The 16,000-nt window shown below is 32.2% G+C and overlaps 1 protein-coding gene across 7 annotated transcripts in view; it reads left to right on the top strand.

The window, feature by feature from the left end:
- LOC148625626 (cytoplasmic dynein 1 heavy chain 1-like) overlaps positions 1–16,000 on the top strand; it is a 53,766-nt gene that overhangs the window by 4,165 nt on the left and 33,601 nt on the right. For all 7 annotated transcript variants that reach the window (XM_088569244.1, XM_088569242.1, XM_088569241.1 and 4 more), the window contains exons 7-38: positions 102–322; positions 699–861; positions 1,197–1,288; positions 1,590–1,806; positions 2,001–2,087; positions 2,489–2,644; positions 2,987–3,121; positions 3,538–3,672; positions 3,914–3,985; positions 4,292–4,375; positions 4,563–4,742; positions 5,284–5,442; positions 5,623–5,769; positions 6,797–6,934; positions 7,069–7,172; positions 7,319–7,391; positions 7,582–7,692; positions 7,968–8,087; positions 8,749–8,988; positions 9,268–9,391; positions 9,677–9,822; positions 10,400–10,510; positions 10,855–11,064; positions 11,465–11,611; positions 11,969–12,135; positions 12,592–12,765; positions 12,966–13,131; positions 13,419–13,604; positions 14,143–14,346; positions 14,576–14,858; positions 15,176–15,276; positions 15,413–15,575. In XM_088569244.1, the coding sequence (XP_088425370.1) occupies positions 102–322; positions 699–861; positions 1,197–1,288; positions 1,590–1,806; positions 2,001–2,087; positions 2,489–2,644; positions 2,987–3,121; positions 3,538–3,672; positions 3,914–3,985; positions 4,292–4,375; positions 4,563–4,742; positions 5,284–5,442; positions 5,623–5,769; positions 6,797–6,934; positions 7,069–7,172; positions 7,319–7,391; positions 7,582–7,692; positions 7,968–8,087; positions 8,749–8,988; positions 9,268–9,391; positions 9,677–9,822; positions 10,400–10,510; positions 10,855–11,064; positions 11,465–11,611; positions 11,969–12,135; positions 12,592–12,765; positions 12,966–13,131; positions 13,419–13,604; positions 14,143–14,346; positions 14,576–14,858; positions 15,176–15,276; positions 15,413–15,575 (4,816 nt within the window). The remainder of the gene's footprint in view (positions 1–101; positions 323–698; positions 862–1,196; positions 1,289–1,589; positions 1,807–2,000; positions 2,088–2,488; positions 2,645–2,986; positions 3,122–3,537; positions 3,673–3,913; positions 3,986–4,291; positions 4,376–4,562; positions 4,743–5,283; positions 5,443–5,622; positions 5,770–6,796; positions 6,935–7,068; positions 7,173–7,318; positions 7,392–7,581; positions 7,693–7,967; positions 8,088–8,748; positions 8,989–9,267; positions 9,392–9,676; positions 9,823–10,399; positions 10,511–10,854; positions 11,065–11,464; positions 11,612–11,968; positions 12,136–12,591; positions 12,766–12,965; positions 13,132–13,418; positions 13,605–14,142; positions 14,347–14,575; positions 14,859–15,175; positions 15,277–15,412; positions 15,576–16,000) is intronic.

Below are 16,000 nucleotides of genomic sequence, written 5' to 3'. Positions count from 1 at the left end.
CCAATTTCAAAGAAATATTTCATCAGATGTGTCTATTGCTGACTGTATTTTAATATGAATATAAAAACTTGTAGTGATATCAATATCTTTTCCAACTTTAGGTGCTTGGGACAAGAAGGCTGATGCACATTGCTTATGATGAATTTGAGAAAGTGATGAATGCTTGCTTTGATGTGTTTGGTACATGGGATGATGAGTATGATAGACTTCAAGGTCTCTTGAGAGATTTAGTAAAGAAAAAGAGAGAAGAACATTTAAGAATGGTGTGGAGAGTCAACCCTGCTCACAAACGCCTCCAGGCTAGATTGGACCACATGAGAAAGTATGATCATATTGATCTAGGGCTGTTCCTGAATTAATTGTATGTGGGGTCACGTTTCTTGTCTTCTAAAAAGGAATAAGTCTGTACCATTTTATTTTGTATCTATGAGGCAGTATTTTGTTTTATTGGTTCATTTCCAAAAATGGTAGCAGGTACTGAAAAATAGGTTAGGAGGGACTACTTTTGTCTTACGATTTTCTTTTTTACTTAACAAAGTTTCTAGTTTTTTAAGTCCTCATTAAATGGATAACTTTGAGTTTTATTGTAAACATTAGATTAAATGCACCTTAAAACAGATTGAAGTAAAGGTTTATTTAATTGTCATATCATCTTGACCAAGTTTTTGTATTTGATACATACTTAATTTTTTTTATAGGTTCCGGCGTCAACATGAACAGTTGCGACAAGTTATTGTCAGAGTGTTACGTCCAACCACTACAAAAGCAGCAGCAAGAGCAACAACTCCAGCCGCTGAGGAACCAGAACAAAAGATGGGTGAACCTATGGTGGACGAAGCAGCAGATGCTAATGCAATTGAGGTAAAAAATGAATTCATATTATATGACTACTTTAAATTTTGATTTACTCCAATCTTGAGGTGTGTCAGTATAATTTTTGGAATCATCGTTATACAGTGAAACCTATTTTAAATAAACCCTTTTTGACTGGCGAATAAGTTTAGTTGACTCGGGTACAGAATACATTTTAACTAATATTACGGGACCTCAAAATAAAGTATCTGGTTTAGACCTGTTTTCGCTGTATACATGTTAATATATATTACTTTTCGTGAATGTATTTCTTTATTTTCACTTTAAAGGTAAAGAACACTGATATTAGTTTATCCTTTAAAATATATTTTTGGTATTTTTAGGAGGTCAACTTGGCATATGAAAATGTGAAAGAAGTAGATGGCCTTGATGTTTCAAAGGAAGGGTCAGAATTTTGGGAAGCTGCCATTAAGAGGTATTTTGAGTCTAATAATTGTATGTTTTAGTTGATTTAATTAACAGTTATGATAGACATTTTCTTTTCTAATATTGCATCCTTAAATCCAGTTCTTGAGGTTTCTTGACTTGTTGATAAAGGATGCATTAAAAATGGAAAAAAAAACTTTTTAGCATGTATACTGGTAATGGTGTATTTAGTGTTTACAAGCACTGAAACTACTTATTTAAGTAAATTAATTAAATTCTGGAATTGCCTTAACCTAGATTAATGTTGCATTGTGAGAGGATCCTCATCTATTGTTTTATTTGTTTCACAGATATGATGAAAGGATTGACCGTGTTGAGACCAGAATTACAGCTAGGTTAAGGGACCAGCTTGGTACTGCTAAGAATGCCAATGAGATGTTTAGAATCTTCTCTAGATTCAATGCATTGTTTGTCAGACCACACATTAGAGGAGCTATTAGAGAATATCAGACACAGCTGATTCAGAGAGTGAAAGTAGACATAGAGTCACTCCATGAAAAGTTTAAGGTACTTTATACAATAATTTTATAGGGATTTATAGGAAATATTTCAGAAAGCCTTTGTGCTATTCATTTACATTTAGCATATAGAGTCATATATTTTATTAGTAAAGTTGATGATATACAGATTGTAGACTAGAACACTTTTGATAGTTATTTTATCAGCAGCTCTAATACATAAGTGTTTTTCTCCTTTCGTAGGTCCAATATGCCCAGAGTAAATCCTACAAGATGAGCAAGGTTAGAGATCTACCCCAGGTGTCTGGGAGGATAGTCTGGTCTAGACAGGTAAGTGAGGTGAAAGAAGAAATCTACAAGTGATCTGTTTTGACCATCTGTTTATCTATTGGATTCACTCAAAAACTTGGTTAGTTATTGCATAAAGACTCCTTAATCATGAAGTTTCAGTTGGACAATTTTTAAGTGTAGTTTTTAATTATTATTTAGGAACAATTAATGTAAACAAAAAGATACCAGTGATAGTTTGACCTTGATAACAGCGAAATCTCAATATTAGACTTTTAATTTTTTTGCATGTTGTGAGCGTGATTCTTATCTGACGTGGCAAAGGAAAGAATTTTGAAAAAAAAAAAAAAACCGATGAATCGTAAGTTGTATTTTTAGTTTTTTGTCTTAATGTGAAGATGAAATGTATACATTTAAGAGAAAAATTTGTATTATTTCTTCAGATTGAATACCAATTGAATGCTTATCTGAGGAGAGTAGAAGATGTTCTAGGTAAAGGTTGGGAGAACCATGTGGAAGGACAAAAACTGAAGGCTGATGGTGACAGCTTTAGGATGAAACTCAATACACAAGAGTTGTTTGAAGACTGGTCTAGAAAAGTATGAAAATACTATTTGTGTAAAATGAAATTAATTTACTAAAATTTAAAAAATGAAAATAGAATATGCATTTTATTTTATCTACAAAAAAATGTATGCCAAACAAAATAAAAGTATCAGTGCATCAACAATTATGTATCATTTATTACAAAATAAAAAGTTAGTGCAACATGAGAAGGGGATACAAAGGGCTTAAGTTTGATTGGTGAACCGAACAAGGAAAGAACTCAAGACAACCTGAATGACAAACACTCCCTAACTATCTTAGGGGTCAAATGTTAACTAGGCTTATACTAAGCTACAAAATGTGATCATTGGTTTCATTATTCTCTCTTTTTTCAGGTTCAAGGAAGACAGTTAGTTGTTACTGGAAGAATATTCAGCATACAGAGTGTGAAACATAAAATCATGAAGAAAGGAAATGTTCTTAGACTTTTTGTCAATTTCCAACCTGAAGTTATCACCTTATCAAAAGAGGTAAAACTTTTTTCAAGTAATGAATTCTTGTATGGTAGGAACTATTACTGTTTATTCAGAAATTATTGTGATGTTTTTATTATTGTGAAAAATGCAGCTGACAAACCACAATAATATAATCCTGCAGTTAGAAACTTTTGATATTGTGGACGCAGGATTTTTTTCTCAGAATTGCAAAAGTTTTGATTAGCTTTTATGTCTAAAATGACAAAATCACAATGTTTAATGCATGCAATTTAATTTACAGTATAAGTTTTGTGCTTCATAGTTTTTTTCCAGAAGCATGCATAAAAGTTCAACACAGAAAGGTTGTATTACATATAATATTTATTATCAGAAGGAAATTTTAATCCCATTGTAAGTACAGGATTAATCTTGAATCTAATAGTAAATTTAATACACTGTGTATATTACAGGTCAGAAATCTAAGATGGTTGGGGTTCAGAGTTCCATTAGCCATTGTAAACAAAGCACACCAGGCTAACCAGCTGTACCCATTTGCCATTTCGCTGATCGAAAGTGTCAAAACATATGAGAGGACTCTTGAAAAGGTACAATAGCAAAACACTGTTTTGATATGAAATAACTATGGTTACAGTAACTGATAAAGCTGTATAAGGCTCAAAACTCTAGTTCATGTCAAGTTCGCTGCATTATTACATTAATTTTATATTCATATTTTTTTTAATGGTCAAAACATTGAGGTACTTTGCATTATGATGAAAGAAAGTTATTTATGAATTGTATTATTGATTTGTTTTAAAATAAATGCTGAAATATTTTATCTATAAGATTGAAGACAGACCTACAATTATATTGCTTGTTGCTGGACTGAGAAAGGAAGTGCAGAATCTTATTGGAGAGGTAAACATTATGGCTATCACAACACTAGAAAAATATTGAATTCTATCATTAAGATATGTAAAAGGTAATATTGTGACAAAAAATTCCTATTGAAAATTTTATTGCATATGTACGGGATATTCAATGGTATGCTTTATTATTTGGTTGACAAAGTCATAATTGTTGTCTGCATGAAACCTTCAACAAAATGCCAGATATTTAAATCAATATGTAGATAAGTAACCAAGACTGAATACAATATTTTGCCATAGAACACAAGATAGTGAAAGGAGTAAAAAAGAATTACACCTATACTTTTTCTTTCAGGGTTGTTCATTGGTATGGGAGTCGTACAAACTAGACCCCTATGTGCAGAGACTTGCAGATACAAACTTCAATGTACAGGAGAAGGTAAGAACCTTAAGTCAGTCTTAGATTTAAAATCTCATTTGATTGGAAGAGTAGCTGTTTTTTTCTTCTACTCACGTGGATGTTTCTAATTTTTCCCATTTTGCCTGATTCTTACAAATACACACTTAAGTAATGAATGGATGATTTAATCATGTATCTCAATACTTGATTGTCTTGTTATTCCTAGGTTGATGATTTGGTTGAGATGGAATCAGAGATAGAGCTAGAGGTCAAAGCCCTAACAACCTGTGCCTACAGTAATGCTACCTTTACTGAGATCCTGAACCGTATACAGAAAGCTGTAGATAATCTCAGTCTCCACGCCTACTCCAACCTTCAACAGTGGGTGGCTAAACTAGATCAAAGGGTTAGTAATGTATTGTTTTCAAACAAATGCTGGCCTCAAAATGATTGAAAACTAGATCTCCAAACATTCCAGTATTCTTAAGTGGAAAAAGTATTAAACAGAGGAACAGAAATTTGTGAAATACTCAATTATGTAACTTGACCTGTATTATATAGTTCACAGCTTTCCCTTTTAATTGTGAGAAGAATTGGTTGTGCAGTCTTAAAATTGTATTTAAGAATTTCTAAATATCATCTAGAAATGTTGTGATAATTAGACAAATGAATGGATAGATGACTATATAACTGTGTCTCTCTTTCAATAAGGGTATTGAATAAAATTAGAAAAGTTTATTTTTATCATGTGTTATGGTGGCTCATTCTGTACCTTTCCTGTTATAGAATGTAAGATATATGGACAAGTTCTGTTTTAGTTTCTTTTATCCCTGGAACAAAACATATTAAGGGATATACATACATGCATTAATATTGTGAAAGAATATATAGTATTTCAAATGATAAAGATATTTTGAGATGATCTTATTTTACAACATCTTATTCAGGTGGAGGAAGCTCTGGCCATGAGATTAGAAGCAGGTCTAAAAGCCTGGACTGAGTGTCTCAAGAAAAAAGCTAATGGCAAAGATGATACTACTGACCAATCAATGGATACTGATGCTCCACAGCAGGCTCACAAACCTGGAGGGGAACCTCAAATCAAGGTACTTTTTGTAAAAAAACAATTAATTTGTTCACTAGGCATCATCCATTAAATCCTAATAGAATGTATTGATTGATAATATCTACTGAAGTTGCATGAAATTTTAACTTGTTTTTGTTATTGTCCTATTTTAGTAAAATGTGCCAATTTGTGTTTTAATTTCATGCTTCGTCTTTTTTAGCCCTTGATCCATGAACTGAGAATCACAAACCAAGTGATCTATGTGAACCCACCAATTGAGGAAGCTAGAGTGAACATCATGCAAGAATTGTTTGCATGGGAAGCAGTAATCACTAGCCTACCAAGGATCAGACATTCCAGATACACAGTATGTTTGTTTTGATTTGTGTAGAAAAGAATACATTGTCATTTAATAGTACAATTTGTTGGATGCAAATATCATTTAGACCTTTAAATCTTCCTATGTGCATTATGAACAACTTAATTACAGTATGTTTCTACTTCTTCTTTTGAGTATTTCACTTAAAACGATAGATCAATAGACAATTATATGATTATTTGTGCACTATACAGTTACATTAAGGCACACTGTTTCGCACATCAAGTTACCCTGGTCAAATTTTGTAAAACTTAAAATTGAAAGTTGAAATTTGGTGGATATATTGTTTAAATGTAGATAAGCATTTATACATAGACAGATGTAATATATGTTATGGTAAACAGGTGTAATTTAAATGAAAAATGGTATCCGGAACGTTCCAGTCCTCTGCCGTATTCGGTTCTCTCCTCAGCGTCAAATGGCTGACTTTCAAAATACCTTATTTCGCACTAACTTTTGGGACTAAAATTTTGAGAGAATGAATCGAAAAGGGCCTTATTATTTTTACCTTTTTTCCACCTACTCCATGCATGCTTTCATCCTGTGGTAGTGTCTAAGTGCCTGATATTTTTTAAAACATTGTATTTAGCTGTTAGTTTTGGAAAGGCACCCCTGATTTGTACTAAAACTCAGTAATATTTTTTTCAGTATGTTACCATGGCTACTGGATTTTATAAGAATAATCATTAAATTACTTATAAATGACTTGAACCTCCACACACCAAGGATTTAAAAAATATGTGCTTTTTTTATGACAAAACACTAGAAATTTCTGTGTGGACTGCCTCAAAACAGCTTTATTTCAATAAAATGAGACCAAATTTTCAGAATTTCCTAACTATATTGTACTACCTATATAAAAGTTAGAGCAAGAGGATGGTATGTTGTTTTGTGTAATATGAAAATTTAATTGAATCTAGTATCTTAATTTATGATATTGATTTGTTTTAGTACTACAAGGAATTGGGATATAATTGCTTGGATCATACATAAAAAGAAGATAATTCTATTTCAGGTTGGGTTAGAAGCAGAATCTGAATCAGAGACTACCTATAAGAAAGTACTGACAAAGTTACCAACAGGACCAAGAGTATTAGAAGATGCCTACTCTGGCATTGAGGCCGTCATGAAGGAATTCTCCAAATATGTCAATGTAAGTTATTTGGATTTTAGGTCTCTATTATTATTCTCTAATTTGAAGCATATTTTTCATGAATCAATTCTCTTTTGAAACTACTTTTTTTAAGCTGTTAATGAAAGTAATTCATTAATTCTTATTATTTATAGGTATGGTTAAGGTATCAGTCATTATGGGATTTGAATCCTGAAGTGTTGTACAGCAGGCTAGGAACCAAACTGAAGACTTGGATGTCTACTTTGGAAGAAATCAAGTAAGCTTTTGTTCTACATTTGTAAATCTGATGAATATATTTTTTTCTTAATGTTAAAATTTTATTCGAAAATTTTAACAATATATCTGGAATGTGGCAGTTAAAGGTAAAATGAGTGAAAATGAAATTTTGTTGTTTATTTCTAGGGCCTCCAGAAAGACTTTTGATACATCAGAAACACAGAAGCAACTTGGACCTATTATAGTTCAATATGGAAAGGTAAGGTGATCATGATTTTAAAAATGAAAGTAGACCTATGTGCTGATCCAAATTTTCAAGCGTTATTTTACAAGTTTTTTTTTTTTATCTACATGAGAATTTATGAGTTGATGAGATAATGATGCTAGAGTGGGTTTTGTATCTTTAGAATTATAGTACGATTTGCTCTAAGTGTGACTCTTTCTTTTAGGTACAATCCAAAGTTAGTCTCAAGTATGACTCCTGGCACAAGGAAGTCCTTACCAAGTTTGGAAGTTTCCTTGGTAATGAAATGACAGAGTTCCATGCTACTATTTCAAAGGTAAGACTCTTAAAAGTTGACTAATTTCAGAAATGTTGCAATTTTCCACAGATGGTGGGAATATTTTACACAGAACATTTGATGTAAACAAATATAAATCAAATTGGTGCAACTGACCGCATTGCTTAAATTAAAAAAAATGATAACTACATCTTAGAAAAGCTGGGTTTCAATTTGAATAACTCTACATTTTTTTATTCATAGGTTTCACTTGAAATGCTTTAAATTTCATAAATTTATATTTGGTATGTAAATATTTCATTTTGTTTATTTAGGCTAGATCTGAATTAGAACAACAGTCTATTGACACAGCCAACACATCTGAAGCTGTAGGTCTCATCACACAAGTACAAGCTCTGAAACGCAAGATGATCAACTGGGAGAAGAATGTTGATGTAAGTTACACTAGTTTATTTAGGAATAAGTAGTCTGTCTGGGAAGACGTATAATTGGTACTTGTTTATTGTGAAATTATGAGTGGTTTTTTCTGGAAATACATATGCATGGTACACAATTTGTACTTAATTTTTTACATGTATATTTTTTTACATGTTTTATTGTAAAAGTGAAGTAAAATTATAATTGAATTGAAAATAATTTTATCATGTTTTCTGCTTCAGTGATTCATGCTTGCATTGTAGATTTTGAAAAGGATAATTTAGGAGCAGCCAATGACTTGTGGCAACAGCAGCATTTAGACATGATTTTCTTTTGCTCTAAAACTGTATTCTGCTATTTCAAATCTGGATTTTTTTCTGTTCCATTAATTATTTTAACTGTATGTTTACTTCCAATTTCAATTATTTGCACTTTTTTGTTGGTTTGTTAAATCTTATCTGAGTATTTAAGTTTCTACACATGTGATCAGTGTTCTGAATATATTTAAAGTTTTCACTTTCTCTGGATCACAAATAGTATAAAAATCACTTTCCCACCATATATATGTATGCAACATACTGTCAAATTCAATTTTCCCTTAGTCAAAATTCAGTTGTCAAAGATGACAGGAAATGGAAATTCTAGAACACGCCATGAGTCATGTATTATATTTTACAGATGTTCAATGAAAGTCAGAGGATTTTAGAGAGACAGAGATTCCAGTTTCCATCTAACTGGTTATATAGTGACAATATTGAAGGTGAATGGGGAGCATTTACTGACATTATGAAACGTAAGGACTCTTCTATCCAGACACAAGTGGCTAGTCTACAGATGAAAATTGTTTCTGAGGATAAAATCATTGAAAGCAAGACTCATGACATGTTAGGAGAATGGGAAAAAGAGAAACCTATTGAGGTAGGTATTGTAGATACATTTACAACATTATATTATGGTAAACATTTTTTTGGTGTGTATCTGTTGAAAACAACTAATTAAAGATTGAGCAGAATAGATTTATACCGAAAGGAGAAAATGCATGAAGGTTGAATTAAAACTAGACAGGTTCATTAGATGTGAACGGAAGTAAAACAACATTTAACTTGCTTTTATATCTCAAGCATAAGATTCATTATATACAAATATGATTGCGATATTTTTTATGATTGTAATTTGTTTCTTTTTATTTTTTAATAGGGAGAGTTGACTCCTGATGCAGCCATGAAGGCTTTGACTATCTTCGAAGGAAAATTCACCAGACTAAAGGAGGAGAGAGATAATGTGACGAAAGCTAAAGAAGCTCTTGAACTTTCTGAACCAGGTAAAAACAATGTCTATGTATATATTATGATTGTTTTTCATATGTTAAAATATTTTTATCTAAACAGGTTGAAGTTAATGACAATAAATTATGCATGTGATGAATAGCATTCTTGAATTTCTAACTAAATTTAGGAAAATTTTCCTTAGATAATTTCAATAAACATCTGTGGAGTGGCAAAATTCTTGTGATAGGTAGCTGTACCACATAACATACACTGTACACGTTAGAATAAAAAATACCTGCTGGCTGTGCATTAGTTTTAAGATCCATATCATATCGTAGGTCAGTTGAGCCCAAGTGAAGAGAAGATGCAGGTAGCATTGGAAGAGTTACAAGACCTGAAGGGAGTATGGGTTGAGCTGTCTAAAATCTGGGAACAGATTGATGAGCTCAAAGACAAACCATGGCTCTCTGTACAACCCAGGAAGGTACTAATTTTAGACTTTGACTGTGAGGGACCAAGCAATTTATACTCAAATAATGACAGTTGATAATGCAGTTCTATACAGGGATGATTTGTTTCAAACAAATTTGTTAACAAATTCAGATTTTATTGTTATGATCCTTTTTTTTACTGTATATTTACTTACAATTTTGCCAATTTCCACTTTGTTGACCTTGTAAAATCATCCCAGACTAAATTGGTGTTTTCTTGACCAGCATGAAAATGTTTGTCTTCTTAGAACATCCACTCTGTGATAAAAAAAGTTGTACGTCATTTCTGATAGAACAATTTGATCTATTAGTTTCTGACAGAACAATTTGAGCTATTTATGTACCAGGCCCCTTTCATACATAGGATGTTACTAGTATCCTTCCATATTAATTTTTTTGGTAGATTCACTATAAATGCAAATCTAACCAGAAAAGAAGGAAACAGAATGAATAAATTTACAAAATGATAGAACACGTTTTGTATGATCTTGTAACGTACATGTCTGCAAGCCAACAAAATTTCTGTCATCTGGGAGAAAACAAGTTTTCAGACCTAGCAATTTTTTTCAGATTCGACAAGCTCTTGATGGTTTAGTGAACCAGTTGAAGGAATTACCAGCCAGACTTAGATCTTATGATTCTTATGACTATGTAAAGAGGAAAGTTCAAGGCTATGCTAAGGTATTTCATACTTTATTTTCTGAATGACTGTTTTCTGCTGTGTTTTTTTTTAAGATATGAATGTGTATCATTATGCCTAAACTGAAATAACAATGAGAAGATTTTACTTGATCTCCAATTTTAAACCTAATGGTTTCAACTATACTTACATCAATTTTAGTTGCAAATTCAAGGTTCTGAAATTAGTTTTCTGTTATGTATCAATATCCATAGTGTTTTCATCAAAGCATAAAAGAAAACCTACGTATTTTCTGAATTGTTTCATGGACAGAATTTTTGATGGATTATAAAATGTTCACAGTTGTATTGTCATTTATTTTTAATTCATCTTTTCCACGTATTAGGTGAACATGATGATTGTGGAGTTAAAGTCAGAAGCTCTGAAGGAGAGACACTGGAAACAATTGACCAGGAAGCTTGGTGTAAGATGGGTTTTGTCCGACTTGACTCTTGGACATGTCTGGGATGCTGACCTCCTCAAACATGAGATGGTTGTCAAAGATGTCATCACTATTGCCCAGGGAGAAATGGCTCTGGAGGAATTCTTAAAACAGGTATGTTTAAGTGAATATAATAGAAAGACATACATGTGTGAGTGAAAGAATAACGTCATTGGGTTTAACTTGAAATACATGTGAGGGTTCAAATATGTGGTGGTCCTAGGTCAGGGATTCTCAATATCCAATCTACTACCTTTGAAAATTTCATTAACATTTTATTGAGGACTTGGTTTTCCTCAAGTGGATCATTGATTTCAAACTTGAAAAAGTTCAGGACCTTCCTCTTTTGAAAATAGATTTGAACCCCTGACATGTAACAAGTACAAAAACGCTCTCTTAATTTATGAAAAAAGCAAGCATAGTAAAGGAACTATAGATAATTGAAAAAAATGAAGGCAGTCAAATTTTATGTTTAATACAATACCAGACTGTTTAGAATCTCTTCTTTTGATAGGTTGCTGAAGTATGGAGAAGTTATGAATTAGAACTTGTGAACTACCAAAACAAATGTAAGCTTATCAGAGGTTGGGATGATCTCTTCACAAAGGTCAAAGAACACATTAACAGTGTCACAGCCATGAAGCTCTCTCCATACTACAAAGTAAGTTATGTTCCACGATGAATTGTTTTAAGAAAATGAGGAAGAGTTGATCTTCAGTATAGCATTAATATTATAGTGAAGTCACTATGGTTGAATTCAAGTACACGTGTATATAAAAATAACCTATTGTGTAATGAAGCATCAGATTGAATAAAAAAGGCTTGGCATTTGTGCTATCAAAGTGATTTGAAAACTGGAAAGTGCATGGGAAAAAGCACATGGAAATTTTAGTGATGTTTTCATTGAAGTAAAAAAAAATGACGGAAAGAGAAAAATTTGGTGGTTTATTTACTACTCTATTATCTCTTCTTTAAAGATCCTTGTATTTCTGACTTAAAATGATATTTGTATTCCCAGCAATTTGAGGATGATGCAGTGGCCTGGGAAGACAAGCTCAATCGTATCAATGCACTGTTTGATGTATGGATTGATGTACAGAGGAGATGGGTTTACCTGGAGGGTATATTTACTGGCAGTGCTGACATTAAACATCTACTACCTGTAGAGACATCAAGATTCCAAGGGTATGTTTTATTGTAAATTAGTTATCGATGAAAAAAGAATTATTATCTCTCACTCGATGAGTTGTAGATATATTGGTATCATCTTGTCCATTGGTCAATATGTCCATCCGAATTTCCTCACAATTATTTCGGCTCCTAATTGATGTATTTATTTCAAATTTGGTTTGTGGTTTATATAGATGGGCATAAGTTGGATGAGATTTAGGGTGCTGTTCGTTATCAGCTTCCTGTTTTGTGGGACCTTGCCATTTTTCAAGATATTTTTTTAGCGACAGCTTTTGATTAAATCTGTATTGGTCTGATATACTAATAGATATTAAAAATGCATAAAACATTGTGAAAGCAAAAATTTATTCATAAAACTGTACTTTATTGCATTAAAGTGTTGTAGATGTTTATAAATTATGTGCTAGACTTCCACTGAAAAGTCTTAAAATATTGACATCATTATTGTAGTGTAAGCACAGAATTTCTGGCCTTGATGAAGAAAGTTGCCAAGTCCCCCTTAGTAATGGATGTAGTCAACATAACCAATGTACAGAAACAGCTGGAGAGATTAGCAGATTTACTTGGCAAAATACAGAAAGCTCTTGGAGAATATCTGGAGAGGGAGAGATCATCATTCCCAAGGTATTGCCTATGTTTGGATACAAAGATATACTTCTAATATATAATAACTTCCTGGTTGGTATCATTTTTCAATGTGTAAATCATGCAACTTCTCTGTAGTACAAGTAAATATTTTTTTGGAAGTTCTGTCTATTTCTCTGTCTTCGTGGTTTTCACCATTGTCTTTGAATTTATCAATTGAATAATTTTGCTTTTTTCAGATTCTACTTTGTTGGAGATGAAGATCTGTTAGAAATTATTGGTAACAGCAAGAATGTAGGCAGACTCCAGAAACATTTCAAAAAGATGTTTGCTGGTGTTTCTACGATCATTCTGAATGAAGACGAGTCTCAAGTCACTGGACTTATGTCTAAAGAAGGAGAAGAGGTAAACAAGCTGTTTAATATCTTTAGTGTGCTAACATTTTCTGTTCAGTGATAGAGTGGAATCAGATTTATAAAAAAGCTTTCTTTGTCGCTAATAAATGTTAATTAAGTAGTTATGTTTTTATATGGTAGTGTTTTTTTATCAGTGTAACATCTTTGTATTTACTAAAAGATACAGTCTTTTCATTTTGTCACAGCATAGTGCTTAATCTAAAATGAGTGATAAAACATTATAACAGTAACTAACAATTGATTACTCTTACATTGACTCATTTTTAATTTCTTTAGGTACAATTTGTAACACAAGTCTCCATAGCAGCTCATCCTAAGATTAACGAATGGTTGACACTGGTTGAGAAAGAGATGAGAGTAACTCTAGCCAAACTATTAGCTAAGGCTGTTCAAGAAGTAGCTGGATTCAAGTCTGGCAAGATTGATCCCCAACAGTACATGGAATGGATTGATAGATATCAGGTAAGTACATGTAGATTGTATAAAGGATAACTGTTTTGTATTTGATGGTTTGAAAGCAGGTATGCGTGTTTGCCATTGTTACATGTGTAAATCTGGATTTACTATGAAAAATTAAAAGTGCAGTGTAGTTATCCTTCATTCTTTTGCAACTGTCAAATACATCTGTGAAAAAAAATCAACAGGTAGAATTCTTACAACTTACATCTGGGTATGTGTAAAAGAAATTTGAAAAAGTTGTGGAATTGATACTCAGAAATTTTGTATGTTATCCAATGAAATTTGAAGTTTAATACAATAAATATTGCAACAGAATTGCTAATGAATACTCCTGGTGTGACACTGATTAGATCTAAATAAATATTCTAGGTCAGTGTGGTAATTTTGATGTATTTCTATATTTTTAGTTATTAAATACATGAAGCTTGAAAATAACATCATTTCTGTAACATTCAGTTACAGTCCAAAACTTGTAATTTAAACTTATTTGAACACAATCTTTGTGTCTATTAAAACATTCTTAATTTACTTCTAATTTAAGGCCCAGTTGGTGGTTCTTGCATCTCAGATAGCTTGGTCTGAAAATGTTGATGCCAGTCTACAAACTATCTCTGGATCCAACAAACCAGATGACTTAGGCCCACTGCAGGGAGTCCTTACCACTGTAGAGTCAACACTCAATGTCCTTGCTGACTCTGTCTTACATGAACAACCACCTGTTAGGAGGAAGAAACTGGAACATCTTGTAAGTGTATTTTCTAGTGTGACATGGTGTACTCATATTTTTAGGACACTAGTAGAATTATTTTTTATGGACTATTATGATTTTTTTGAATGAGACATAATTAATTTTAAATAATGACACTTAAATAGTGAAACTAACCATGGCTGAAGAAATATCCATGCTTCCTAATACTTGTTAAAATGACAAATAAAATAATTCGTTGTTTCATATTTCTATTTATCATTTTCAGATCACAGAACTTGTCCATCAGAGAGATGTTACCAGGATGTTGGTATCACACAAAGTAAATAGCCCAAAACATTTTGATTGGCTTTGTCAAATGAGATTTTACTTTGATCCTAAGAACACTGATGTTTTACAACAGTTATCTATTCACATGGCTAATACTAAGTTTAACTATGGATTTGAGTACCTTGGAGTGCAGGAGAAACTTGTCCAGACACCACTAACAGATAGATGTTATCTTACCATGACACAGGCTCTTGAAGCAAGATTGGGAGGTTCTCCATTTGGTAAGTGTATGGTGCTTGATTGTTTAAAATTTACAGACATGATTTTTTTCTTTTAGACATGTGGAATTTACCATTCTTTTCTTTTTTGTTGTATGTTTACTTGTGATTTCAGCTTTTTTATGGGTTTTGAAAATCATGTCTGAATATAGAGTCTGGAATGATAACCTTAAAGGCAAATATTTTGATTTTTTTTTGTTACATTCACATTAAACCCAGACTATTTCAGAATGGAAAAAAAATTAACAATTTATAAAAAACTTAGTTCATAGGTTTTTTTTAATTTTAAGCCCTTTTAAAGTCCTATGATATATTTACAGGACCTGCTGGTACTGGTAAGACTGAATCTGTGAAAGCTCTTGGTAACCAACTTGGTAGATTTGTGTTGGTATTCAACTGTGATGAGACATTTGATTTCCAGGTAAGAAGCATTTGCTTTCTCTTTAACATACAAGGTCTTAAAATGCATGAACAAAAAAAAAATAGAACTGTTAAATTAAAAAAAAAAATTATTTGCTTTTGGAATTATTTTGATGTATGACTGCTCTTGGTTACAGGCTATGGGTCGTATCTTTGTTGGTCTTTGTCAAGTAGGGGCTTGGGGATGTTTTGATGAGTTTAACAGATTGGAGGAGAGAATGTTGTCAGCTGTATCACAGGAAATACAGACTATACAGGAGGGTCTCAAGGAACTTGTAGGAGTCACTGACAAGAAGAAAGGTGTGTAGGATAAGACATTGGTACATCTTAATTGATCTCTTTTGTAGGATCAGTTTAAAAATCTAGTATTGTATTGTTTACAGTAAATAAACAAAACCTCTTTAGGACATTTTTTTGGAATAGACATGTGATTGGTTAACACTGGTTCAAAATGCATTAAAAAAGAGATGTAGAAGCTTTAGAAGATGCCCAGTCCAGAATTTTTTTCAGTTTAATTAGGGTTTGGTTTGGGCCAATTTCACTGTACATAAAAAAAAATTGAATTTGTGACCTGTTCGGCAAATAGATATTGCTTTTCTATGATGTTACATTATTCCGCTTTTATTATTTTTGTAAGATCATATCTAGATACAAATATTTGTGAATACCAGACAGGATGTATGGGTGCTGACTAAGTTGATGTTGTCCCTTATTGATAGTATAGC

The sequence above is a fragment of the Perna viridis genome, chromosome 2, assembly GCF_037379345.1.
Source record: "Perna viridis isolate PV_CMFRI_1.1 ecotype Kerala chromosome 2, ASM3737934v1, whole genome shotgun sequence".
Classification (NCBI taxonomy): Eukaryota; Metazoa; Mollusca; class Bivalvia; order Mytilida; family Mytilidae; genus Perna; species Perna viridis.
This window is presented reverse-complemented; position numbering and strand designations above follow the sequence as displayed.